Here is a 26,869-nt window from a genome sequence, read left to right on the forward strand (position 1 = left end):
AATTATAAATGTAACGTGATGAAAACGCTATAAACATAGAGGGAACAGACTTCAATGAGGAACAAACACCGGCGCCGTCTTTGATTCATTAGTTCTGATACCAAATAAAGTCAACTGCTTAAATAGTCCTGTATCCATTGCAAACATATTTTATTATAAGTCTTAAAAATGTCCATAACATAAAATCATTGTCAGCATACCATAGTTTGACTTGTACTGCGCTGCGCTGATTTCTAAAGACTGTGGCGGTAGCGTTTTGCGCTCAAACAACGCTAAGAGAGAGCTTACGAATGGTCCAGACCAACCTTACGAAAGTGTGACTCTACAGAAGATATAATAAGCGTACAAACGTTTTGGGAATCGTTCCATAGAGTTAAGAGAGAGGTTAAGGAATAGGTTAAGGACTACTTAGCGATAAGAACGTTTTGGGGAACCGGGCCCTGTTAGTTAAATACTTATTTTATTTGATTATATTATTATTTTATTATTTGTATACACCTAAATAATATCTGTACATATTACACAAAATTTCTGTTTTTTTTTATATTAAATCATCTATTTTGGTTTGTCCAACTAAAAAAAATCACCCAAGTGACAAAGAGATTTTATTAAGTTATTTTAATTATTCATTTTAGTGATATTTAAGCCACTGAATTATTTAGTTTAATTAATTACTGCGTCACGTTAATGTTCCAATATGTTTTTTTTAATTCTGGCCAGGAAAAAATAAAACGGTATATGTATATAACTTATTAATAAGGTATATAGTGATTTTGATCTTTTAATAGCACTGTATTTAATGCATTAGAATGCATTAAGCGTCATGTTAATGTCCCTAAGGTTGTGTTTAGTTTTTTTTTATTAATAAAACTGTATATGAAGTATGACTCCTTAATAAGGTATATAGTAAACTTGATCTTTAAATAGCAATGTATTTATGCGTTAAGCATCATGTTAATGTCCGGATGTTTTTTTTATTATTCCGGGCAGGAATTAATAAAACACTTTAAGGTTTAACCTTATTAAGTAGTCATCCTTCATATACAGTTTTATTAATAAAAAAAAACTAAACACAACCTTAGGGACATTAACATGACGCTTAATGCATTCTAATGCATTAAATAAAGTGCTATTAAAAGATCAAAATCACTATATACCTTATTAATAAGTTATATACATATACCGTTTTATTTATTCCTGGCCAGAATTTAAAAAAACATATTGGAACATTAACGTGACGCAGTAATTAATTAAACTAAATAATTCAGTGGCTTAAATATCACTAAAATGAATAATTAAAATAACTTAATAAAATCTCTTTGTCACTTGGGTGATTTTTTTTAGTTGGACAAACCAAAATAGATGATTTAATATTAAAAAAACAGAAATTTTGTGTAATATGTACAGATATTATTTAGGTGTATACAAATAATATAATAATAATATAATCAAATAAAATAAGTATTTAACTAACAGGGCCCGGTTCCCCAAAACGTTCTTATCGCTAAGTAGTCCTTAACCTATTCCTTAACCTCTCTCTTAACTCTATGGCACGATTCCCAAAACGTTTGTACGCTTATTATATCTTCTGTAGAGTCACACTTTCGTAAGGTTGGTCTGGACCATTCGTAAGCTCTCTCTTAGCGTTGTTTGAGCGCAAAACGCTACCGCCACAGTCTTTAGAAATCAGCGCAGCGCAGTACAAGTCAAACTATGGTATGCTGACAATGATTTTATGTTATGGACATTTTTAAGACTTATAATAAAATATGTTTGCAATGGATACAGGACTATTTATGCAGTTGACTTCATTTGGTATCAGAACTAATGAATCAAAGACGGCGCCGGTGTTTGTTCCTCATTGAAGTCTGTTCCCTCTGTTTATAGCGTTTTCATCACGTTACATTTATAATTTATTTAGAAAGATTAAAGATTTCAATTGGTTATACTAAAAAGCAATAATATCATGTATTCTATTATACAATTTATTAAATATTTCATATTTGACAGTTTTATGTCTTTTAACATATAGCCTGTCTTTTTCTTTTCTTTTTTTCCTTTTCCTTAAGTTTCCAAACATAATAAATATATATTATACATATAATATGATTCATACTGTAAAAATTATTGACTTACAATCAAGAACAGTCAAGATACATTACATAAATGCACACATGTACATCTCAGTAGCCATTAAAACTTTCAATGTATATAAAGAATAAACGTGTGATATAAATGCTATAAAAACACTACACTAACGGGAAACATATAGGGGGAACAGACTTCCACACAACACCGGCCGCTTAACTGTTTAGTCCATGCCAGTTTTTTTATTCGTCAACCCTTAAACCTTTTGACATTTTGCCTGACGTGGCTAAATAAAACGGAATATGTATATGACTCATTAATAAGTTTTATAGTGATTTTTATCTTTTAATAGCACTGTATTTAATGTATTAGCATGCATTAAGCTATATTTTTTTTAATTCTGCGCAGGAATTAATAAAACTAGGCTATACTATGACTCATTAATAAGGTATAGCGTATATAGTAAACTTGATCTTTAAATAGCACTTTATTAATGCGTTAAGCGTCACGTTAATGTCCCGGTTATTAGGTAACCTACTGGGCACGAATTAATAAAACTGTATGAATTTGATTTACAACAAATATTAAGTATTTTTATTAGAAATAATCTGTTGGTTAAATACTTATTTTATTTGATGTATACACCTAAATAATATTTACACAATAATTTGTCTAACTAAAAAAATCACCCAAGTGACATAAAGAGATTTTATTAAGTTATTTTATTTTAGTGATATTTAAGCCACTGAATTATTTAGTTTAATTTATTACTGCGTCACGTTAATGTCCCAATATGTTTTTTAATTCTGTGCAGGAATATGTGACTTATTAATAAAGTGATTTTGATCTTAAAAGCACTAATGCATTAGCATGCATTAAGCGTCATGTTAATGTCCTAAAGGTTGTTTTTTTATTCTGCACAGGAATTAATAAAACTGTATATGAAGTATGGCTCATTAATAAGGTATATAGATTAATCTTGATCTTTAAAAAGCACTGTATTTATGCGTTAAGGGTCATGTTAATTTCCCGATTATTGTTTTTTTATTATTCCAGGCAGGAATGGATAAAACGGTTTAAGACCCAAGATGTATGAATTTGATCCTTATATAGCACTGTATCAATGCGTTAGCTCACGTTATGTCCCAATATATTTTATGAAATTCTGTGAAGGAGTTAATAAACTGTATATATACAGAAGCCATAAGGTGTATGAATTTTATACTTAATAACAATGTATTAATGCATTGAGCTGCAATAAGCGTCACTATTCCGATGATTTTAATGAAATTCTTGGCAGGAATTTATAAAACTGCATTAAGTATGCGTCATTAATACTGGCTAGAGTGAATTTGATCTTGTTAGCGTTGTGTTAATGTCCAGATGGTTTAAATGAATATCTGGGCACTAATTCATAAAACGTGGCCACGATTTAACTTAATCGAGGGAACGAGTTAATAAAACGTGGGCACGATTTAGCTTAAACGAGGGAACTAATTACTAAAACGTGCGCACGATTTAGCTTAAACGAGGGAACGAATTACTAAATCGTGCGCTCGATTTAGCTTAAATGAGGGAACGAATTACTAAAACGTGCGCACGATTTAATAATTCGTGGGAACGAATTGCTAATTCGTGGCCACGATTTAAAAAAAAAGTTTTACCATGTCATCAGAAGGGCTCCGTAGTCATCTTCTCAAGCTCCTCTTTCACCAGCATCAACATTATGTCATGAAGATTTCAGTTGTCACACATGGAGTGATTTCTCTGTGTGTTTGACTCCAGCATTTATTGGTGGATTGTTGTAGGAGGAGCTTCACTGAAGGTCTCAATCACTTTCACATGTGGGTGTAAACTAGAGGTGATGTCACGGCCAAGGGGCTGGCGCTACTATGCTAAGCCACGCCCCTTCTCAACTTCCACCTCGAGGAGGTCCCCAAAGCCAACCCAATGACCAGACAACACGAGAAACAGGTAAATATTAAAACAATCTTTATTAAATATTTAAAAGGTAGTAGGGAAACGGGGAAGGGAAATTAAAACTAATGGCTCTCTCTCTGCCCTCCAGGTGGGCCACAGGGACAGGGACAGGGAGCAGGGAAGCGTGAAAAGGTCCGGGACACTGGGGACCAGGGGGGCGTGAGACTCAGGCTCCAACCTGGTCTAGGGTATCCGTGGCGCGCTCCTTTGTCCTCCTGGAGGCAGAATCAAAACTAGATGAGTGTTGTAGATCTTTTATTTAAACTGCGTACCTGGGTCTCCCTGATGTGGGCTCTTCCTTGCGTTTTCCCAATGTTTCGTCGAGTCACTCCATGTTTCTCCGTTCTTCTCTGCAGGTAACAACTTAGGCACAGAGCACAATTAGTTGGCTTGGAATGGCGCTCACCTCTCAGCTGAACGCAGCGTACTGTAAGTACAGGTCTCGTTCCGTTACCCCTCAGAATAATCACTCTCTCTCCTCTTCTCTCCACAGGTATCGACTTGGACACAAAGCACAGTTAGTTTGCTTCACAAATGGCTCTCACCTCTCGGCTGGGCTCAGCGTACCGTAAGTACAGGTCTCGTTCTATTACTTCTCAGAATAATCACTCTCTCTCCTCTTCTCTCCACAGGTATCGACTTGGACACAAAGCACCGTTAGTTTGCTTCACAATGGCTCTCACCTCTTGGCTGGACTCAGCGTACCGTAAGTACAGGTCTCGTTCTGTTACTCCTCAGAATAATCACTCTCTCTCCTCTTCTCTCCACCGGTATCGACTTGGACACAAAGCACAGTTAGTTTGCTTCACAATGGCTCTGACCTCTTTGCTGGACTCAGCGTACCGTAAGTACAGGTCTCGTTCAGTTACTCCTCAGAATAATCACTCTCTCTCTCCTCTCCTCTCCACCGGTATCGACTTGGACACAAAGCACAGTTAGTTTGCTTCACAATGGCTCTCACCTCTTTGCTGGACTCAGCGTACCGTAAGTACAGGTCTCGTTCTGTTACTCCTCAGAATAATCACTCTCTCTCCTCTCCACAGGTATCGACTCGGACACTGAAACACAGTTATTTGACTTTGGATGATGGCTCACCTCTTCAGCTAGACACAGCACACCGTAAGTACGGGCTCCTTCGATCTCTCCTCAGGTTATTCACTTTCTCTGTCCTTCCCTCCACAGGTATCCGCCTAGCGAAACGCCTGATAGAGTAGGCCGTCACTACGTGGCGTCGGGGGCGAACCCTCTCGACGGCTGTGCGGTGGCAGGGGGTTGGGAATACTCAACGTCTCACCGGGCCGAGCGCTTCCCTCACCTCGCTGCTGTCGGCGTTCGAACTCTGGGCAGGGGCGCCCCTTGTAGAGGCCACGGGACGATGGAAATCCCTTCACCTCACTCTCTGCAATAATAAACTCGCACAGTATACAATGTTAGTTGTCCCAAACCGTACTCACGATGCTGCTGCTCCTCCAGCTCTTCGTTGGTGCTCACACCACCCACTCAATGTCTAGGCGGGCCAGGATCGTCTCGGGGCGCCGTGTAAATCTCAAACTCTGAAACACGCTCACAACATATGCAGGATTAAATTTAGCTAGGGCCAACAGCCTCTTGGTCTTCCTTTAGCGAAGCATGTAAAAGCGGGGGTCTGTCAGACAAAACACACAGCAGTCCACAGCAACCCACAGATCGTCACCTTGTGACATCCTCTCCCGCCAATGCGTTCTAGTCCCTAGAACGTCTTCGAGTCGTCCACTCACCGTAACGGGCGGGAGGTCGACCTTGATTCTCCCGCTGGGACCGCCTTAAAGGCGAATCGGGCTCAGCCGGTTCAGGGGCCGCTTCTGGTTCTCTCGGGGCGACCGGAGGTGGTGTTACCACGGGTCGTCCTGGTATCACAGCCCACCCTCCAATCCAGGTGGCCGTCGGTACGGGCTCCGTGGGAGTTTCTTCCACGGCTTCAGGGTAATTTGGGCAGGGGCGGATCATATTGCGGTGTACCACCCGCTCTGGGCCCGACTTGCCTTCAGGCCGGATGATGTATACCGGCTGTCCCGGTCTCTGCTGCCTACAGACCACATAGGGGGTGGACTCCCATCGGTCGCTCAACTTGCCCTTCCCTTGCCGACGATTATCCCGTACCACAACCCTCTCACCTGGCAACAGGGGGGCGTCTCGGGCAGTTCGGTCGTACAGTCGCTTATTCTTTTCCCCTGTCGTCTGGATCCTTCTTGACACCTCTTCATAGGCGTAGTGTAGCCGTTGATGGTGGCGTCCCACCCACTCGGTCACATTCCCCTCTTCCTGACCTGTTGCAACTCCTAGGACTAGGTCAATGGGCATACGCACGTGCCTGCCAAACATCAGATAGGTCGGGGCATACCCCGTCGTACTATGTATGCTATTATTGTAAGCTTGGAGAAGGTTTGGTAAGGCACTCACCCAATCACTCTGCTGCCGTTGGTCCAGGGTCCCCAATAACCCCAATAGGGTCTGGTTGAACCTCTCGCAGCCACCGTTGGCTTGGGGATGATATGACGTTGTGTGGGTTTTTGTACAACCGTACAACTGGCATAATTCCCGGATCACTCTAGATTCGAAGTTGGCTCCCTGGTCAGAATGTAGGAACTCTGGGCACCCAAACGTCTGAAGGACGACCCGCCATAAGGCTGTGGCGGTAGTGTTTGCTGTCTGGTCGAGCGTAGGGACTGCCCAGGCGTACTTGGTGAACAAATCCGTAATTACCAAGATATTCTGGTATCGATCTTGAGGCCGGCCCAGCGTCAGGAAGTCCATCGCCATGATGTGCAGGGGAGCCTTTGCGTGGATAGGCACCATGGGTGCTCGAGCCTCTCGCCTAGACTTGAACAGCAGGCACCTAGGGCACGCCTGGATCAGGCCGTGTACCGAGGCCTCCAGCCCTGGCCAGTAGAAGAACCTGCGCAGCAGAGACACAGTTCTCTCTTGGCCTTGATGTCCTGACTGGTCATGGTATGCTGTAACTAGCGCTGTCACCTGGTCTGTCGGCACCACGATCTGGCGCACCTCCTCCCCTAGCTTTGGATCACTGATCTTCCTGCACAACACTCCTTCTTGCAACTCCAGCCTGTCCCATTGTCCCAACAGCCGCCTTCCAACATCAGTCTGGGCCACTCGCTCGGCCAGTGTCGGCCGTTGGCCTTGCTTCACCCACTCTCGCACTTGACAAATGTCCTGGTCCTGGGCCTGTCTCTCCGCCCACCGGCGGGGATCCCACCCCCAGTTCTCTGGCACGGTTTCTGGTCGACTTCCTGGGGCGTCCACTGCCCCCACCATGTAGCCTTCCTCACAGCGAACTGCAACGGGGTCGGCCCGGTCCCTTGAGCCTTCTGTCTCCTGTAACCTGGAGAGCACATCTGCATTCGTGTGCTCCCGCCCAGGGCGATACTGGATCTGGAGGTCATAGTTAGCTAGCTGGGCCACCCACCGCTGCTCCACGGCACCTAGTTTCGCCGTCTGCAAATGCACTAAGGGGTTATTATCAGTAATCACTGTTACCTTGGCACCCCAAAGGTAGTCCTTAAACTTCTCACTTGCAGCCCACTTCAACGCCAACAGTTCTAGTTTAAAGGAGCTGTAATTCGCGTCGTTTCTCTCAGCGGGGTGGAGGCTCCGACTTGCATACGCGATCACTCGTTCCGCTCCTTCCTGTTGTTGGGCTAACACCGCCCCCAGTCCAAGGTTGCTGGCATCTGTGTATAGAACAAATGGCTAGGAAAAGTCAGCGTATGCTAGGATGGGGGCCTGCAATAGCTCCTGTTTTAGCTTACGGAAAGCCGCCTCGCAGCCCGCGTCCCAGTCAATGGAGGGTGACCCCCGACCTCGGTTCCGACCTGTACCAACTAGTAACTGGTTAAGGGGTTTGGCAATCTTGGAGAAGTCCTTTATAACCATCTGTAATAGCCCACAAACCCTAGAAAGGATCGTACCTGTCTCACCGTCGTTGGTGCAGTCCACTCCTCCACCGTAGACACTTTCCCCGGATCCACGGCCACCCCTGCTGCACTGACCACATGACCCAGGAAATGAACTTCCCGTCGCAGCAGGTGGCATTTGTCGGGCTGCAGCTTCAAGCCATACTTTTCCATAGCCCGAAAAACTTCCTCAAGGTGTCGGAGGTGAGAATCGAAATCTGGGGAGTAAACGATTACATCATCCAAGTATACCAAAACTGACTCCATCAACTGACCTCCAAGGCACCGCTGCATCAGGCGCTGGAAAGTGGCTGGAGCGTTACAAAGCCCGAAGGGCATCCGATCCCACTCGAATAGTCCGAAGGGGGTCGTTAAGGCGGTCTTCTCCCGATCTGCTTCAGCCACCTTCACCTGCCAATAGCCACTGGCCAAGTCCAGGGTGGAATACCATGCCGACCGCGTGAGGCCAGCCAGAGAGTCTTCAATCCGGGGTAGGGGAAACGCATCCTTCTTTGTCACTAGGTTGAGCTTACGATAATCTACACAAAGTCTCCATGCCCCTGTCTTCTTCTGGACGAGCACAATAGGCGCCACCCACGGGCTACTACTCTCCCGAACGATGCCTCGCCCCAGCATGCCCTGCAGAAGAGTGCGCACTTCGGTGTATAGGGTGGGTGGGATCGGCCGATATCTCTCCCTACTAGGCCCAGCGTCCCCGGTGGGGATGTGATGTTCCACCACCCCGGTGCACCCATAATCCTCATCATGCGTGGCGAACACATGTTGCCACCTTCGGAGGAGTGCCTGTAACTGTTGTGTCTGCGCCCGGTCTAGGCCCTCTCCCTGTAAAGACTCGCCTCCCAGGTGGGTCGGCACACCCTGTCCAGGCCCTCCTGTTGGGACATCTACCTGTGTCAGGGCCACCTCGATGACAGTGGGGCACACCTGACGAAAACGGACATCTCTCTCCTCCCTCACCTGCTGGGGCGCTACCACCGTCAACCGGGCCAGCCGTTGGTGTCGATGTAGGTGCACTGCGTATGGATGTTCGTTCCGCACTCGCACAGGGATCTTCCCACGGTGAACCGTTGCCAGGCCCCGTGCTACCTCCACTTGTGGACAATCCACGTGGGGTTCGACCAACACCCATTCCTCCGGTCCAGGCCCCCGGGGCGGCACTCGGGCCCACACAATGGCCTCACTCCTAGGGGGAATAGACAAAGCAAATCGACAGGTTACTCTTCCTACCCCTTCTCGGCCCTTACGGGCCTGGTTCATCTGCACCCGTTGGCAATCAGCCACTACACGCTCCCACTTGGGCCTCTCAGCAGGCGCGATCCTTGGGCCCGGCCTAGCCCGAAACAACTCTTCCCAACATTCGGACAGGACATTCATGCCCAACAGAGCTCGGTGGCTACCTAAACATTTATCCTGTACAATGATCACACCTGTCTGGGGGACCATCACCCCGTGGATTTCCAGGTCTGCCAGTAAGTAGCCGAGGTAGGGAATTTCCAGGCCGTTTGCGCCCTTCAAGGTCAACCAGGGGGCCTCCGCTCCATGCATCCCTTGTCTACCGAACACTTCTCGGGACAGACTTTCAGCAAACAGCGTAACTTGCGAGCCCGTATCCACCAGGCACGAAAACGTCTTGCCACACACTCTTACCTCCGCTGTTGGGCTATGCCCGACCATCTGGCTCCTAGAACCACTTTCTCTCCTAGGGTCTTCTCGAGGGGTCCCGGCCACACGACCCACTGTGGCCGGTCGACTTAAAAAAAACCCTCGGATGCTCTGCGGGGCCCACACTGGCGACTATAGTGACCCGGCTTCTTGCAGCGGTTGCAAATTGGTCTCCCCTGCTCGTCCCACTCAAAACGGGGCCGATAAACATAGTCTGTCCGTCCGGGGGGCTCTCGGCCCCTCTCGGAGTACACTCGTTCTCTGGGTACCTGCCTTGGCTCCTCTCGCACTCGTCCCTGGCGCAATTCTCCCAAGAGGGTTCTAGATAACTCCGACATCTGGTCCCTGACATCTTTAAGAAGTTCCGCCTTCAACATTTGTTTCCAGTCGGGGCCCTCCGGCGGTGCCGGCGTCGCTTCACTGACCACCGCACACACTGGGGGCTCACCCAACTCGGTCTCGTCGCCTTCTAGAGCTAATGCCTCTTTCTTCAAATCTTCGAACGTGAGGCCTGGGTCTCTTCTAAACTGCACTCGTAGGCTCTGTCTCACTGGGCCTTCCTTCATGCCCAACAAAAACTGATCGCGCAGCAAGGCTTCCCCGTCTCCCAGCCCATGATCACGTCGGGCTTGTAGTCGTGTAAACTGTTCTCGCAGCCTTAGGGCGAAAGCTCGTATTGGTTGGAGGGGACCTAGCTTGCAATTAAAAAATTGAGAGCGGAGGACGGCTACAGGGGTGTGATCGCCATATTGTTCAGTGAGAAACTGGAATATTGATTGGGCGGTAGCTCGAATAGCTTCGGGGGCGGCCTGTACTTCTCTTCGTGCTTCTCCGTCCAGAGAATTTAGCACGAATTGGAGCCGCTGGGCTGCACTAAGGCCCTGCAAATCGGCCAGGTACTCTAGCTGGGCTTTCCATTCGGCTAATCGTACCTCAGACTCAGTGCCTCCGTACTTCTGTATCCATGGACTACCCATAAAAACGGGCGTGGCCCGGGGTTGGGCTGCCGGTGCGGGCATGGCCTGGGGTTGGGCTGCGGGTTCCGCGTTGTCGGTCATTGGGTGACCCTGGTTACTCAACTCGAGGTGGGGCCCTGCCGACTACGCCAAAATCTGTCACGGCCAAGGGGCTGGCGCTACTATGCTAAGCCACGCCCCTTCTCAACTTCCACCTCGAGGAGGTCCCCAAAGCCAACCCAATGACCAGACAACATGAGAAACAGGTAAATATTAAAACAATCTTTATTAAATATTTAAAAGGTAGTAGGGAAACGGGGAAGGGAAATTAAAACTAATGGCTCTCTCTCTGCCCTCCAGGTGGGCCACGGACAGGGAGCAGGGAAGCGAGGAAAAGGTCCGGGACACTGGGGACCAGGGGGGCGTGAGACTCAGGCTCCAACCTGGTCTAGGGTATCCGTGGCGCGCTCCTTTGTCCTCCTGGAGGCAGAATCAAAACTAGATGAGTGTTGTAGATCTTTTATTTAAACTGCGTACCTGGGTCTCCCTGATGTGGGCTCTTCCTTGCGTTTTCCCAATGTTTCGTCGAGTCACTCCATGTTTCTCCGTTCTTCTCTGCAGGTAACAACTTAGGCACAGAGCACAATTAGTTGGCTTGGAATGGCGCTCACCTCTCAGCTGAACGCAGCGTACTGTAAGTACAGGTCTCGTTCCGTTACCCCTCAGAATAATCACTCTCTCTCCTCTTCTCTCCACAGGTATCGACTTGGACACAAAGCACAGTTAAGTTGCTTCACCAATGGCTCTCACCTCTTGGCTGGACTCAGCGTACCGTAAGTACAGGTCTCGTTCTGTTACTCCTCAGAATAATCACTCTCTCTCCTCTTCTCTCCACAGGTATCGACTTGGACACAAAGCACAGTTAGTTTGCTTCACAAATGGCTCTCACCTCTCGGCTGGGCTCAGCGTACCGTAAGTACAGGTCTCGTTCTATTACTTCTCAGAATAATCACTCTCTCTCCTCTTCTCTCCACAGGTATCGACTTGGACACAAAGCACCGTTAGTTTGCTTCACAATGGCTCTCACCTCTTGGCTGGACTCAGCGTACCGTAAGTACAGGTCTCGTTCTGTTACTTCTCAGAATAATCACTCTCTCTCCTCTTCTCTCCACCGGTATCGACTTGGACACAAAGCACAGTTAGTTTGCTTCACAATGGCTCTCACCTCTTTGCTGGACTCAGCGTACCGTAAGTACAGGTCTCGTTCTGTTACTCCTCAGAATAATCACTCTCTCTCCTCTCCTCTCCACCGGTATCGACTTGGACACAAAGCACAGTTAGTTTGCTTCACAATGGCTCTCACCTCTTTGCTGGACTCAGCGTACCGTAAGTACAGGTCTCGTTCTGTTACTCCTCAGAATAATCACTCTCTCTCCTCTCCTCTCCACAGGTATCGACTCGGACACTGAAACACAGTTATTTGACTTTGGATGATGGCTCACCTCTTCAGCTAGACACAGCACACCGTAAGTACGGGCTCCTTCGATCTCTCCTCAGGTTATTCACTTTCTCTGTCCTTCCCTCCACAGGTATCCGCCTAGCGAAACGCCTGATGGAGTAAGCCGTCACTACGTGGCGTCGGGGGCGAACCCACTCGACGGCTGTGCGGTGGCAGGGGGGTGGGAATACTCAACGTCTCACCGGGCCGAGCGCTTCCCTCACCTCGCTGCTGTCGGCGTTCGAACTCTGGGCAGGGGCGCCCCTTGTAGAGGCCACGGGACGATGGAAATCCCTTCACCTCACTCTCTGCAATAATAAACTCGCACAGTATACAATGTTAGTTGTCCCAAACCGTACTCACGATGCTGCTGCTCCTCCAGCTCTTCGTTGGTGCTCACACCACCCACTCAATGTCTAGGCGGGCCAGGATCGTCTCGGGGCGCCGTGTAAATCTCAAACTCTGAAACACGCTCACAACATATGCAGGATTAAATTTAGCTAGGGCCAACAGCCTCTTGGTCTTCCTTTAGCGAAGCATGTAAAAGCGGGGGTCTGTCAGACAAAACACACAGCAGTCCACAGCAACCCACAGCAATATACAACACCACATCAAACTTAAAGGTTTTCAAAGCACAAATGACTCACCCACCACGCTCAGTGCACAAAAAGGACTCCCGTCTTTCTTTACTTCACTTCAATCCGAGCGGCGATGGATAATGTGGCCCAGCTGATAATGTCGTCGTTGTGTCTGCTTCAGTACAAGAAAACTTCCACCCGGCTCACCCACCACGCTCTAATAGGGGTAGGGCCGCTCTTTTTCTCCTGAAGAGAGTTCTAGCATACACCAGGTCAGTATAACACTCACCTGCATTTGCTCTGGTACTCACAGCGTTTGTTGATTTAAATATCCTCTTTCACTTCGTCTCAATCTGTCATGCGTTCGTTCTTCTTGTCACCTTTAAGGTTTGTAATGTCCTCAACATTTTCTGTTCAGCCTGTGAGAGAGAGAGAGTTTAACAGCCACAAAACATATCGTACCAGCGGGCACAACACAGTGCTTACACACACCCAAAGGGAACTCCTGACTGTGAATAAACTCAGCCTTATATACTGCTGTGTTTGGCGTGTCTTCCAATCATTTCCCGCTGTTTCTAACTAGGCACAGGTGCATCGAATTCCCCAATCTTCTCCGTTACGGCGCTACCGGAAGTCCGGTGTTCGGTTCTTCCGGTCTGGGCGGAAACACTTCCGGGCGGAACCAAACTTTCCCAACTTTGGTTCCGCCCCCTAAAGATCGTCACCTTGTGACAGTGACAAAAGAGAAATTAAAACATTTAATGTCAGTAAAACATTCAAAATCTGTTTCTCATGTATCAATCACAATTTTATTTTATTTAAATCAGGGGATTAAGGTTTTGGGGACCCCCATTAACAACTATTCAGCCTGGTTATGGACGTATAATTATTATTCTCTTGTCTTTATTATTACTCACAAATTTCTATTCTCAGTGTTTTGATTCCTCCGTTCTTTGATCCAACATCTCACTTCATCTACTTTGATTGATTTTTTATCAAATGCCTTCTTACGAAAAGAAATAGGGATGCACTGTAAGGAAAATTCTTGTCCGAAGCTCAATAAAATGAAAAACTCAGCCGAATGCCGAACAACCGAATAATTTTAACATTTTTGATTTTCCTAATTATTTTGCCAGTTTTCTCACCAGGTTACATTTAAGAATGTCCTTTTTACTATATTTTTTCACATTATTTAACTTTTTTTTACATTCCAGCAGTCATTATAGGGCCTTACACGAGGTCACTTCTCTGATCAGATAACTATAGATAGTTAAAACCGTCTAGTTGCATTCGACCACAAAAATGAGTCTTAGCTAAACAGATATTAATCCGATCCTTATTCCTGAACAAAATCAGAATAACCTATTCATTACTCTGCCTTAAAGAGGTCATAGTATGTAAATCTGACTTTTTCCATGTTTAAGTGCTATAATTGGGTCCCCAGTGCTTCTATCAACCTAGAAAATGTGGAAAAAGATCAGCCAATATTTATTTTGTTAGAATGTTCTGAATACAGTTCTAATTCAAATTTGTACCATTAACATTGCATTTTAAAAATGGAACAGCCATTAATATTTTATTTTTCTTGTCATGGTTAAAAAGGAAAAATGAACAGATGCAAAAGTACACGGACAGCTGAATAGCTTCAATGTGTTTATTACAAAATAAAATATGATATAAAGCACGACCATTCATTTAAAAGTACAAAACTTTTGTACAACATGAAGTAAACACAAGAAAAAAATCTAGTTAAAGTACAAAGTTATTGCTTCAGTGTTAAGATTATATAGAAAATATATGTGACTTAAGTTATGAAACTTAACTTTAACATCAGTTAAAACGATAATAACAAATAACAGACTTCATATGAATAATAAAGAGAAATAAATTGATAAGACCAAAAAATGCCAGTTAGATATATCAAAAGGGAATTGTAGGAGCCATAGTTACTAGCTTATTTCACATTTTTGTTCAATTTGTTCATTTAAATATAATTCTGTTGTTGTATGATTAATTGTTAATTTCTTTGAGGGTGTGTCCTCTATAGGTGAGAGAAATGTTTAAAAGGTTATGCCACCCATGACAGGAGGAAGGCGCTGGTGCAAGATCATACAGTTAATTGACGATACACATGGAGAATGGCTGAAAGTGGATTTGTGTTTGTTTTATGCTAAAATGCATCTTTAATTTTGATACAATAAAGTTATCAGTAGGAAACATCAACAAGCCTCTTTGGATTTTATGCTACTTTGTACGCGTCAGAAACATTGCATCATCACCTCTCATTGTGGTTAAGAAACAAGGGATAAAATTGGAAATTTGGAAGCTTGTTTACCGCTACAGAAATATTTCATGTTTAATGATCAGACACTGAAGGGCAGAGCAGCTGCAATGAGACAGCGGCAAATTTCAGAAGGACTTGCAGTGATAAATCTGCCCCCGGTGGTGTACACGACACTGACTGCCCGCTGATCAACTTGAACTCACATATCCAAAATCATCAGAGGAAATGTTAATATAGGCGCTATCTTCAGTAACTGACCACCGATTTAAATTTTATTAATCTATTTTCTTGACTAAACAGCTACATTTTATGACAGAAAGAGTAATATTTCAAATATTGTGCAGGTTTTAAGCTCCACTGCCGTTGACGTGAAATGTATTCTGGGAAACTTGGCTGTCGTTAAGTCCACACAATACACCTTCTGATGCATCCTCAATAAAACGAACGGATCAAGAACACATCCCGAGATGTTATGTAAACTTGACTTGATGTGAACTTGGAATTGGAACAGTACTTCCGCTCCACAAGAACACAAGTACAGACAAGAACACATATTGAGAAACGGCCTGAATTTTTTTTTGCCGAACGCCATTTTTGGCTTTTGTGCACATGTAGACTTTTAGTAAAGATCCTCCAGACAGTTTTATTAATAAGACCTCAGCTGATTTCTAAACTTTGTTGTCATATCCACACTGTTGACACATGAATGGTTTCTATTGAGTGTGAAATCTTGCGTGTCTTTTAAGGTTAAATTTTGTTTTGAAACTCTTTTTACACTCATGGCATGTGAACGGTTTCTCTTCAGTGTGAGTTCTCAAATGTACAGTAAGTTGAAATTTTGCCCTGAAACTCTTTTTACACTGTTGACACGCGTATGGTGTCTCTCCAGTGTGAATTCTTAGGTGTTCATTAAGGTCACGTTTCATTTTAAAACTCTTTCCACACTGATGACAAGTGAACGGTTTTTCTCCAGTGTGACTTCTCATGTGTATCTTAAGAATATCTTTCCTTGTAAAACTCTTTTCACAGTGAAGACATTTGTAAGGTTTCTCTCCAGTGTGACTTCTCATGTGAATCTCAAGTTGACTTTTTTCTATGAAACTCTTTTCACACTGAAGACATGCGTGAGGTTTCTTTTCACTGTGAATCATCATGTGTCTCTTAAGAATACACTTCAAACTGAAACTCTTTCCACAAACATGACAAGTGTGAGGCTTCTCTCCAGTGTGAATTTTTAGGTGTCTATTAAGTTCATTTTTCACTTTAAAACTCTTTCCACAGTGATGACAAGTGAACGGTCTCTCTTCAGTGTGAATACTCACATGTATATTAAGGTCACGTTTCGTTTTAAAACCTTTTGCACAGTGATGACATGTGAATGGTTTTTCTGCATTGTGAACATTCATGTGTGCCTTAAGAGTGCGTTTGCTTGAAAAACTTTTTTCACACTGAGAGCATATGTAAGGTTTCTCTCCAGTGTGACTTCTCATGTGAGCCTCAAGTCCACGTTTATCTCTGTAACTCTTTTCACACTGAAGACATGCGTGAGGTTTCTCTCCTGTGTGAATTGTCATGTGTGCTGTTAAGGTACTCTTACTTCTGAAACTTTTTTTACACTCATGGCATGTGAACGGTTTCTCTCCAGTGTGAATGAATGTGTGAAACTTAAGGGTACTTTTATTTCTGAAACTGTTTCCGCACAGATGACAAGTGAATGGTTTCTCTCCGGTGTGAACACTCACATGTATGTTAAGGTGATCTTTTCTTCTGAAACTCTTTCCACACTGTTGACATGTGAAAGGTTTCTCTTCACTGTGAGTTCTCTTGTGATCTGCAGGGCGTTCATCTTCATTGAAACTATTTTCACACTTTATGTCTTCTGTCTTCAGAGTTTCTTTCAGTGAAACATTATGGTTTCTTTTCACATTCTGATGTTTCTCATCCACTTCATTCAGTTCAAGTAGATGATCCGTGTTTATTTCCATCATATCTAAAATGAAGACAGTAAATAGTTCATATTGATAAATCAGAGTGACAAAACACATTTGAGATGTCATGTATCCATGTTATTTTTAATGTGAAGTACATTATCTCACTTATATTGTCAATTTCTGCTCTTGTCGTTTATCTCTTGTGCTTTGTTCAAAACCCTATAACACTTTTGGTGTTTACAATATCACCAAACATTTGATCCTATGTTTTTGTCAACTTGTTTTCATTTAGTTAGGACTGGTTTTGTATTTCTTTTTTGACGTAATTTATCATAACCCTAATTAATCTGAGCTCATGCACCTCAATATTTTAGTGAAAATAGCATTATCTATGAATAGTGTTGGCAATATTAAATAAAATATGACAAACATTTGCAGTGTTGATCACCATGGGCATTGTTAGGCCATTTTTAGGGGGCTTTGGCCACATTACTAAAACAAATATTAAGAAAATATTAATGTACGTTGCAAATTGAACATAATGATTTTATTGTAGGCTGGAAGAAGGTGCATAGTATTAGTCTTTAACTCATCTTGTAAATATACTTATGCCGCAATAGTTAGCTTGTCCGGAACCGAGCAGATATTCAACCATTATACTGTATGACACTTGCATTACATGCGAGCGGCTCTTACACTAACAGGATTTTGTTTCTTTTTCCCTGTCTCGTCCTCGAACCTGAAACAATTTGAAACAATGAAACAATTTTGAAATGGCTATATAAATAAAATAGAATTGAATCTTTCTGTGGAATGAATAATGTCTATGCTTATAGATTGGGCAATCTTTTTTTTGTTCTGTTTTACAACAAAACTTAACGCCTTATTTTTATTCTTGAAGTGATTTCTTTACTGTATAATGATGAGATTAACTGTGTTGGACTGGACTGCAGCCTTAAACTGAGAAAATGCGATGCGCATAATGTGCGAGGCACAACGCTTCCTACCCAACAAAGGCAAGCATGCACAGAGCTAAATGAGTACATGTTTGCGTCTTTTTGGTTTACGGACAAATGAACTTCTCAAAAAAGCTGTCTTTGTGAGTATCATAGAAAACTGTTAATTCTCTTAACTGCATGTAAACATTTTATTGCATTCGGTCTTCCCTTATGAAAATTAACCATGGCTTTACTACAGTTAAAACAAAAGTTAAAAGGTTACTCACGTAACCCTGGTTCGTTGAAATAACGGGAACGAGCATTGTGTCAGTTGCTGATGCTATGGGGAAACTCCTGTTTACTACGATTGAAGCCTATTGCTTAACGTCCATAAAAATTACAGACAAATGGCTTTTGAGCCCGGGAAAAGCGACGAGGTTACGCCGTTTATAAGCCTGGAATCAAATGCTATAGAGCCTTACCTTTATTTGACTGCAGCGCACAAAGGAGCTCTCACTACGTGACTAAGCACAGCCAGCAACGCAATGCTTGTTCCTGTTATTTCAGGGAACCAGGGTTACGTGAGCAACCTTATAATTTCCTTTCAATAAGGTTTAATCCGCAAAACTATTCACCTCGCATATTTCCTTTCAATAAGGTTTAATCCGCAAAACTATTCACCTCGCATCACACCGTGCATAAAACGGGCTGTAAGTGCCTTTACCAGAGAGACGCCAAATGGGGGGTCCCATTAAACCAGAGTATCGCACACCTGTTTAACCGATGCCAGTGCGAGCAGGAAAGCGGTTTTAAACGAGAGGGCTCACAGGTCCAACTGTTCGAGGGGTCGAGGGGGGGGGGGCTTTACAGCGCTTTCAGGACCGTGGATAGATCCCAAGATGGGACCGTGTGCGGTTGCTGTGGGTTCAGCCTATGAGCTCCGAGAAACGTATCAATAAAATCGTGTTTCCCAACAGAATGGTCGTCTACAGGAGTGTGCTATAGCCACCATGTAGACTTTTGGCGTAGAGGGCGCTCGATCGCCATCCATCAGCTCCTGTAGAATTTTTAATTCAATTTTTTTATATAGCACTTTTAGAAACAACCATAGTTGGCCAAAGTGCTTTACAGTTTTAAAAGAATTAAGTTCCATAGATTAGGAGTGTAAGGTGATGCGAAACCATGACAAAAGGTATTCCTAAAACCAGCAGCAAATGGCTGAATCCACAGGGAACCTCTGTTAAATTATCATCTGAAACCTCTCAAAGAGTTCACATCTACCCCGCAAGAACACTACCCCATGGTGTGGGACACCCTACCACACTTTCTCGTCCCCCTCTCCTCATGTTCTCAAGCAAACTGTATATGGAATGCTACATTCTGTATACACAAAGTATCTGAAACTGGTCTTGTTTGGTGTTATATGAATTGTTTTTAATGCAAGTGGTACATTTGGGTTTATTAATATGACAACAGGATTCAATGTTAATCTGTGACAATAAATAAGTAAACTTAACCTAATGTTGGGAGACACCTCCTACCTTAGACATGTTGACTATATATAAGGCAACAACCCTGGACTTAAAGGTCACGTTCTTCCTGATACCATTTTTAAAACCCTAGTTAGAGTGTAATGTTGCTATAATAGCATAAATAATACCTGTAAAATGATAAAGCTCAAAGTTCACTGCCAGGCGAGATATTTTTTTCAAAAGAATTCCTCTTTAAAAGCCTACAACGAACGGTAGGTTTGGACTACAGCCCTTTACTTCCTGCTTTAATGACGTCAGTAAAACAGTTTTTTGACTAAACTCCGCCCACATGAATACATCAGTCACCAGCTTTGGCTCAAACGGCTCTGCTAAGCTAAGCTGCTATCGAATCACAGCACACTAAACAAACTACACAATCAGAACTCGTTACGTATTTCTGAAGGAGGGACTTCACATAACAAGGAAGACATCAGCCTGTTTTGAGGACAGTGAAAACAGCGCTATACAGATAAGTCAATTGTGTGAAAAATACCGCGTTTTTTTACACGTGAAACATGAACACATGTTATATTGCCCACTATAAACAAAATCAAAGCTTCAAAATCACAGACAGAATGGGAGCTTTAAAAAAACCAATCAATATATCATTATCACAATGCTTTGTGCATATCTAGAAATGCACCCCCATGATGCTGTATCGTTGATATAGATCCTCATAGAAACACATCACGTATTTCATTTTATTTTGAGGAATCTGTAAATAGATCTTCATTCTTACCAGTTATGCAATGATTTTTCTTTTTATTCTTTCGTATTTTAATTGGATTGTAAATTGGCTTCTGAATTATGTTTTAACTACCTGGTTAATAAATTGTTACGTTTGCATTTATTCTGCCTTACTCTGAATTATTGACTACAAGTAAATTGATGTATGCTTTGTTACCGCAAATCTACGATCAGGATTAAGTAGGCGTATTGTCTGCCATTTTGTTTTTTAGTTATTTGGTCTGACGAACCACTTACCCTTTATCAATAAAGTAAAGTTTGGCACATCGTCTGCCTTTTTCGTTATATTATCTTGGTCTGACGAACCACTTAATTTTAACTACAGGGTTAAGCATCGACGCATCGACTGCCTTTAATTATTTGGTCTGACGAACTAGTTAACTCTACTTACCAGAGTTAAACATAGCTGTATTGACTGCCATTAATTATAAGGTCTGACGAACTTTTTAACTCTTGACTAGTTGTATGGTCGAGTTTGTGATCGTGAACCTGCAGCAGCTGATACAAGGATTCTAAGCGACAGTTGAGATCCACTTGAACGAGTCAATATAATGATGAGTTAAATAGAATGATCAAACGTTTATCCAAATTCCACAATTACATCAATTTTGATTCATATTACAATATGTCTTTATCTTCTTGGAGTCAGATGAAGCTACCCAAGTTGCGTAACGTTAAAACGTCATTGATAAGCGCCAGAAAAGACCGAACGCTTGACGATCCTTCTGCCATGCCGTTTGGATTCCGCCGTTGGGCCAAACAGATGGATATACATTTTATTTTTCCCTTACAGAAGCTGCCACTGAAAAGGCTTGGTCGCCTCTGTTTTTAAGCCTAGATCTCGGAACATCAGGGAGCAACTGATTAGATGACCTTAGTGATTTTACTGGGTCGTGGACATTCAAAAGATCGGATAAGTAAGGAGGCGTCATCCCGTGCAAAAATCAATCCAAATTTAAAAACACCTTTAAAAATAACTTCATTCTTGATAAATGGACGAATGTGTGACCCAAGGTTACCAAGTGCCTCAACACAGGCACTCAAGTCCCCCTGACGACCAAACACAACTTTTGTCTTGTTTTTATTAAATAGATTTCACATGAATGTCTGGTAGTAGTATATAATATACAATCTGAGGACTATTTTCTTCGTAACATGTAAGGGTATATTAGATTACACTCCGGTAATTTACGGTCTGTTAAACACATGAAGCCGCCTTCAAAGTTTGTATTTAAAATAGGGAGGTAGTGTAACAGATAATCCAAACAGCGCCGTCGAAAACGTGACGTCCTTTAGGGATGTAACCAATCGCTCACTTGTTCCTTCATCAACCAATGACTTCATGGAAAATATTGATAGACAAAACATGTAGCCAATTATATAACGAATTCAACGATCTCTTTGTGACTTTTTTGTGTGTGTTTGACTTCATGCTGCACTGCAAGAACTGACAGACAGATGACGTCAAAGTACCACGAGAGCGATTTCTTGAAGAGCTATCATGGTACTTTGACGTCATCCGACTGCGGCGCCGCATAAAGTCGAGCAAGCCAGTGACGCGGCTGACGTACGACACGGCTGACTGTTATCTGTTGTGCCCCAGCTTTTTTTTCTACGCCCAAGCTTCGTTTACACTCTGGAGAGACGCACGGTGTAAGTTTGAAAAAAAAACTTAGCAAACATATCTGAGGAACAGGTCAGCCGCGTCACTACAGTCACGTGACTTCACACGGTTCACAACAGAACCGAAAGAGAAGACCATGCTGAATAAAGTCGTAATTCTTGCTATTTTTGGATCAAAATGTATTTTCGATGCTTCAACACTTTCTAACTGACCCACTGATGTCACATGGACTACTTTGATGATGTTTTATTACCTTTCTGGACATTGAAACCATACATAGAGTTTCAATGGAGGAGACAGAAAGCTCTCGGACTAAATCTAACATTAAAACATCTGAAACTGTGTTCCGAAGATGAACGGTCTTCTGAGTTTAGGACGACATGAGGGTAAGACATTAATGACATTATTTTCATTTTTGGGTGAACTATCCCCATTAAGGAGTCATGCTGTTCCCTTTGGGGGCGGCGGCAAAACACCCGCTTATACAGTATGTAAATATACAGACAATGACGCCCCCCCGCTGCACGCTATAATCTCCGGAAAAAGAAGCCGATTTCAACCGCAAAACGTACGCTTTTAAATATCCAAAAACTGCTATTTCAAACATGAAGAGGCTTCTTCCTGATCTCAACTAACAGATTCTGCAATAAAACAAAAATCACAAATTTTGAAAAAAAAACGTTCTCATTATCTCAAAAGTTGTGCCTCTGACTTGTGTCACTGGTTTCCGTGACGGGTCACATATAGACCTAACCTTACACTGAATTCCAATTATTTATTTATTTTATTTATTTCATTATACTCCATTGGGGGCCCCTAAAATGAAAATCACCCCTGTTGATCACACTAGTCTACTTTAATGTTTAACTAGAAAGTTTGTTTAAATTGCTTTTATTCTGTACTCTATGGCATTATCAAATCTGAGTCGTTAAACCAAAATGTGAGGAAAATTTTTAAATCAGAACTATAATTCAGAACAATATTTTGGTGAACATGGTATTCAGATTCAAAGATGTTTTGCAAGTGTACATGCTTTATTTATAGGCTGAATTAGCCTTTTTTGAGACATGCTTAAAAGAACTAAATGGAAAACCTTGTTGAAAATAAAAAAATGTCTAGGTTTCCTAGGTAATCTATGTGTTGTTGTTTTTTGCTTGTTATATAAATAAACTATGGTTTAAATCACTAGTTCTTAACGTTATTCCTGGAGGCCCACTGCCCTGCACATTTTGTATGTCTCTTTTGTCTGACAGACTCAGTTCAGTTCATTGAGATCTCTTCTAATGAGCTGATGATTTGATTCAGGTGTGTTAAATAAGGGAGACATACAAAATGTGCAGGGCAGTGGGCCTCCAGGAATAACGTTAAGAACCACTGGTTTAAATTACTTTGTTGTTATTTATTCCTAGCGGAGTTTACCTGAAGATACGTGTTGACCACTGTTTATGTTTTTACTGCTAAAACCGTCTATAGATGCAGAAAGTTATCATCTCATGATTTTAGTTTATTTTCCCCTCATGTTTCTAAATGCCAAATTTAATTTTTTATGATTATTCCTCAACCCTCAAAGATAAAGAATGATAAATAGACACCAACCTATTTGTTCCTCAGTATCTTCATCCTTTATTCTGCATGATTGTGGATCTGTCATCTTCTCAAGCTCCTCTTTCACCAGCATCAACATTATGTCATGAAGATTTCAGTTGTCACACATGGAGTGATTTCTCTGTGTGTTTGACTCCAGCATTTATTGGTGGGTTGTTGTGGGAGGAGCTTCACTGAAGGTCTCAATCACTTTCACTATATGGGTGTGAACTAGAGAGGAAAGAAGAGACATTAAAACATTTAATGTCAGTAAAAAATTCACCATCTGTTTCAGACTTTTTTAATGTTTCACTTCTGTAGTTTTATTTAAATAGATAATTGGTTAATTTCTAACGTTGTACTAAGATTGGCTTTTATGTTATGGGGGTGTAATGATTCACTTGTTTTCTTACACATTAATTACAGATCTGAATCTTATGTTTGGTGTAGACCTGGGTGATTCTACCTTTTTTCAATTAATTTGAATAAACATTTTGATTGGGCGATTGAGGTTTTAATAAAAGTTAGTTACACATGTCAAAGTAAAATGATGCAGACATCATCTGATTATAGGACCCACCTGTCAGGCAATGAAAATAGAAGATCCCAGTGCAGGTAACAGAAATGTTTATTTAAATAATAATGGGTGCAAAATGACAATAGCACGTCTGGGCAAAAGCCACACCAAGGCAGACGGCTGGGAGCGGGGAGCACACACAGGCACTGGGGCGAAGAACCACACACGTTCGGGCTCCGGCCAGACAACGAACGGTGGGAGAGAGTATATATGGCCGATCACCTCACGCAGGGAAAGTATAGTCAACCCAGCTGCTCCAACACGAGTCAGGTGGTAGAGAGGAATCCTGCAACGGGCAGAGAGAGAGAGAGAGGCGGTCAGAGTCTTCAGCTGAGTCCGTGCTGGACAGCGCACAGGGGCTGTCCGAGTCTTATGCAGAATTACGCGCCGGAGCGCACTGCGGCTGGACAGCACAAGATGGAGACAGGCGCTCGGAGAATCCACAGACAGAGTGTTCACAGCGGCTAGATGGGAGACACGCCACACAGGAGAGACTGACAGCGGGCGGGGAATCTAAAGGGGATAAGTCAGCAGAGAGCACGGAGAGTAATCCAAAATAAAAAAAAACAGGAGACAGATACTATGGCACGACAGGACAGGACTAGAACTAGACAAGCTAGCGGGCAGGAACATACAAAACGAACTTGCAAGGAACAAACAAACACACAGGGATTAAATACTAAACCGATTGGGCATCAAATGAATATCAGGTGAGGGACGCAGGTGAAGGAAATGACACTGATGACACCCGTGACAGAGCCGCGCACGTGTGAAACTGTCAACACAAAAACATGAACAGAGAAACAAAAATACAGCGGTCACAGAAACCAAAGTCACGACAGGACCCCCCCCCCACGACCGCCCCCAGGCGGTCCATGGGAGGACTCACCCCGTCTCCGACGGAAGTCCACAATCAGGTCAGGGTCCAAGATGTCCCGGGCCGGTACCCAACACCTCTCCTCCGGACCATAGCCCTCCCAATCCACTAAATACTGAAAACCCCTGCCCCGCCGACGCACATCTAACAGGGATTTAACAGTAAAAACTGGGGCACCGTCCAGAAGCTGCGGGGTGGGGGGGTGGGAGCAGAAGGGACAGGGTTAAGGGGGGGAAAAAAACAGGCTTCAGTTTAGACACATGAAAAACTGGATGAACCCGACCGAGAGCAGGAGGCAATCTGAGCTTAACCGTCACCGGGTTAATAACCTTTTCAATACTGTATGGCCCAAGGAATCGAGGTGCCAGCTTACGAGATGGCCCTCGGAGAGACAGATCCTTGGAAGAAAGCCATACCTTCTGCCCACAGATAAAACAAGGCGCGGGTCTACGGTGACGATCAGCCGCGGCTTTGGTCCGTCTGGAGGTCCTAAGTAATGTATCTCTAGCCCTCCTCCAGGTGCGTCTGCAACGTCGAACAAAGGCTAGCGCAGACGGGACCACCGCATCGAGTTCCTGATCTGGGAAGAGAGGGGGCTGAAACCCCATGGAAGCCTTAAACGGAGACATCTTATGGGATGAAACAGGAAGAGAGTTAAGTGCATATTCTACCCAGGGTAACTGTTGGCACCAGGAGCTCGGATATTGAGATGTCAGACAGCGGAGCGCACGACCAAGATCCTGGTTAGCCCGTTCGCATTGCCCGTTGGTCAGTGGGTGATAACCTGAAGACAAGCTGGCTGTGGAGCCGATCTGTCTACAGAACTCCTGCCAAAAACGGGAAATAAACTGAGGACCCCTATCAGAAACTACGTCAGAAGGCAGACCATGTAAGCGAAAGACGTGTTCTATCATAATCTGAGCCGTTTCCTTGGCAGAAGGGAGTTTGGGCAGGGGGACAAAATGCGCTGCTTTAGAGAAGCGATCCACAATGGTCAAAATTACAGTGTTACCTCTAGAACTGGGTAAATTGGTAACAAAATCAATGGCTATGTGAGACCAAGGACGGGAAGGGACAGACAAGGGCTTAAGCAGACCAACTGGGGCTTGATGAGAAGCCTTATTGCGGGCACAAACCTGACAGGCTAACACAAACTGTCTGACATCGGAGCCCATAGAGGGCCACCAGAATCGCTGATGGACGGCAGCCAGCAATCTCCAAACTCCAGGATGACAAACTAACTTGGACTCGTGACCCCACCGGATGACCTCGGAACGGAGCGATTCCGGAACCCAAAGTCGACTTGCTGGGCACCCCTCTGGCACTTCCTCCTCCCGTCCGGCCTCCCTCACTCGCTGTTCGATGCCCCAGCGCAGAGCCCCCACCACCCGCCCCTCCGGGAGGATGGTTTCGTCTCTGTCAGAACTGGAAACCTCGAACAACCGAGAGAGGGCATCAGGTTTTGTGTTTTTAGAGCCAGGCCGGTACGAGAGGATGACGTTAAATCTGTCAAAGAAGAGCGCCCAACGAGCCTGACGTTATGTTAACCTCCTGGCTGAACGGATATATTCTAAATTCTTGTGATCCGTCCAGACCAGGAAGGGTTCCGAGGTCCCCTCCAACCAGTGACGCCACTCACCCAAAGCCAATCTGACGGCCAGCAGCTCCCAATTCCCTATGTCGTAGTTTCGCTCTGCTGGGTTAAGCCGGTGTGAGAAGAAAGCGCAAGGATGCACCTTGCCATCCCTACGTGATCGCTGAGACAGAACGGCACCAACCCCGACATCTGAAGCATCCACCTCAACAATGAACTGGGAGGTAGGATCTGGAATAGAAAGAACAGGAGCAGTGATAAACCGGTACTTTAAATTATCAAAGGCTTCCTGAGCCTCCTTACCCCAGACAAACCTCTCCTTGGTGGAGGTGAGAGCCGTAAGGGGTTGAGCAATCCGACCAAAGTTTCTAATGAATCGCCGGTAAAAATTGGCGAACCCTAAGAAAAGCAGTAATGCCTTACGAGAGTCGGGGACAGGCCACTTAGC

At 43.8% G+C, this 26,869-nt stretch overlaps 1 protein-coding gene across 3 annotated transcripts in view; it reads right to left on the reverse strand.

The window, feature by feature from the left end:
- The window catches only part of LOC135769018 (uncharacterized), a 178,654-nt gene that overhangs the window by 142,982 nt on the left and 8,803 nt on the right, over nucleotides 1-26,869 (reverse strand). For 2 of the 3 annotated variants that reach the window (XM_065278375.2, XM_065278374.2), the window contains 2 exons: nucleotides 23,386-23,604; nucleotides 14,382-17,007 (listed from right to left, as the gene is read on the reverse strand). In XM_065278375.2, coding sequence (XP_065134447.1) covers nucleotides 15,731-17,007; nucleotides 23,386-23,473 — 1,365 coding nt within the window. In that variant the 5' untranslated portion in view covers nucleotides 23,474-23,604 and the 3' untranslated portion in view covers nucleotides 14,382-15,730. Of the gene's footprint in view, nucleotides 1-14,381; nucleotides 17,008-23,385; nucleotides 23,605-26,869 lie in introns of those variants that run through there. The other variant, XM_073813826.1, reaches the window with a different exon arrangement.

The sequence above is a fragment of the Paramisgurnus dabryanus genome, chromosome 3, assembly GCF_030506205.2.
Source record: "Paramisgurnus dabryanus chromosome 3, PD_genome_1.1, whole genome shotgun sequence".
Taxonomy (NCBI): domain Eukaryota; kingdom Metazoa; phylum Chordata; class Actinopteri; order Cypriniformes; family Cobitidae; genus Paramisgurnus; species Paramisgurnus dabryanus.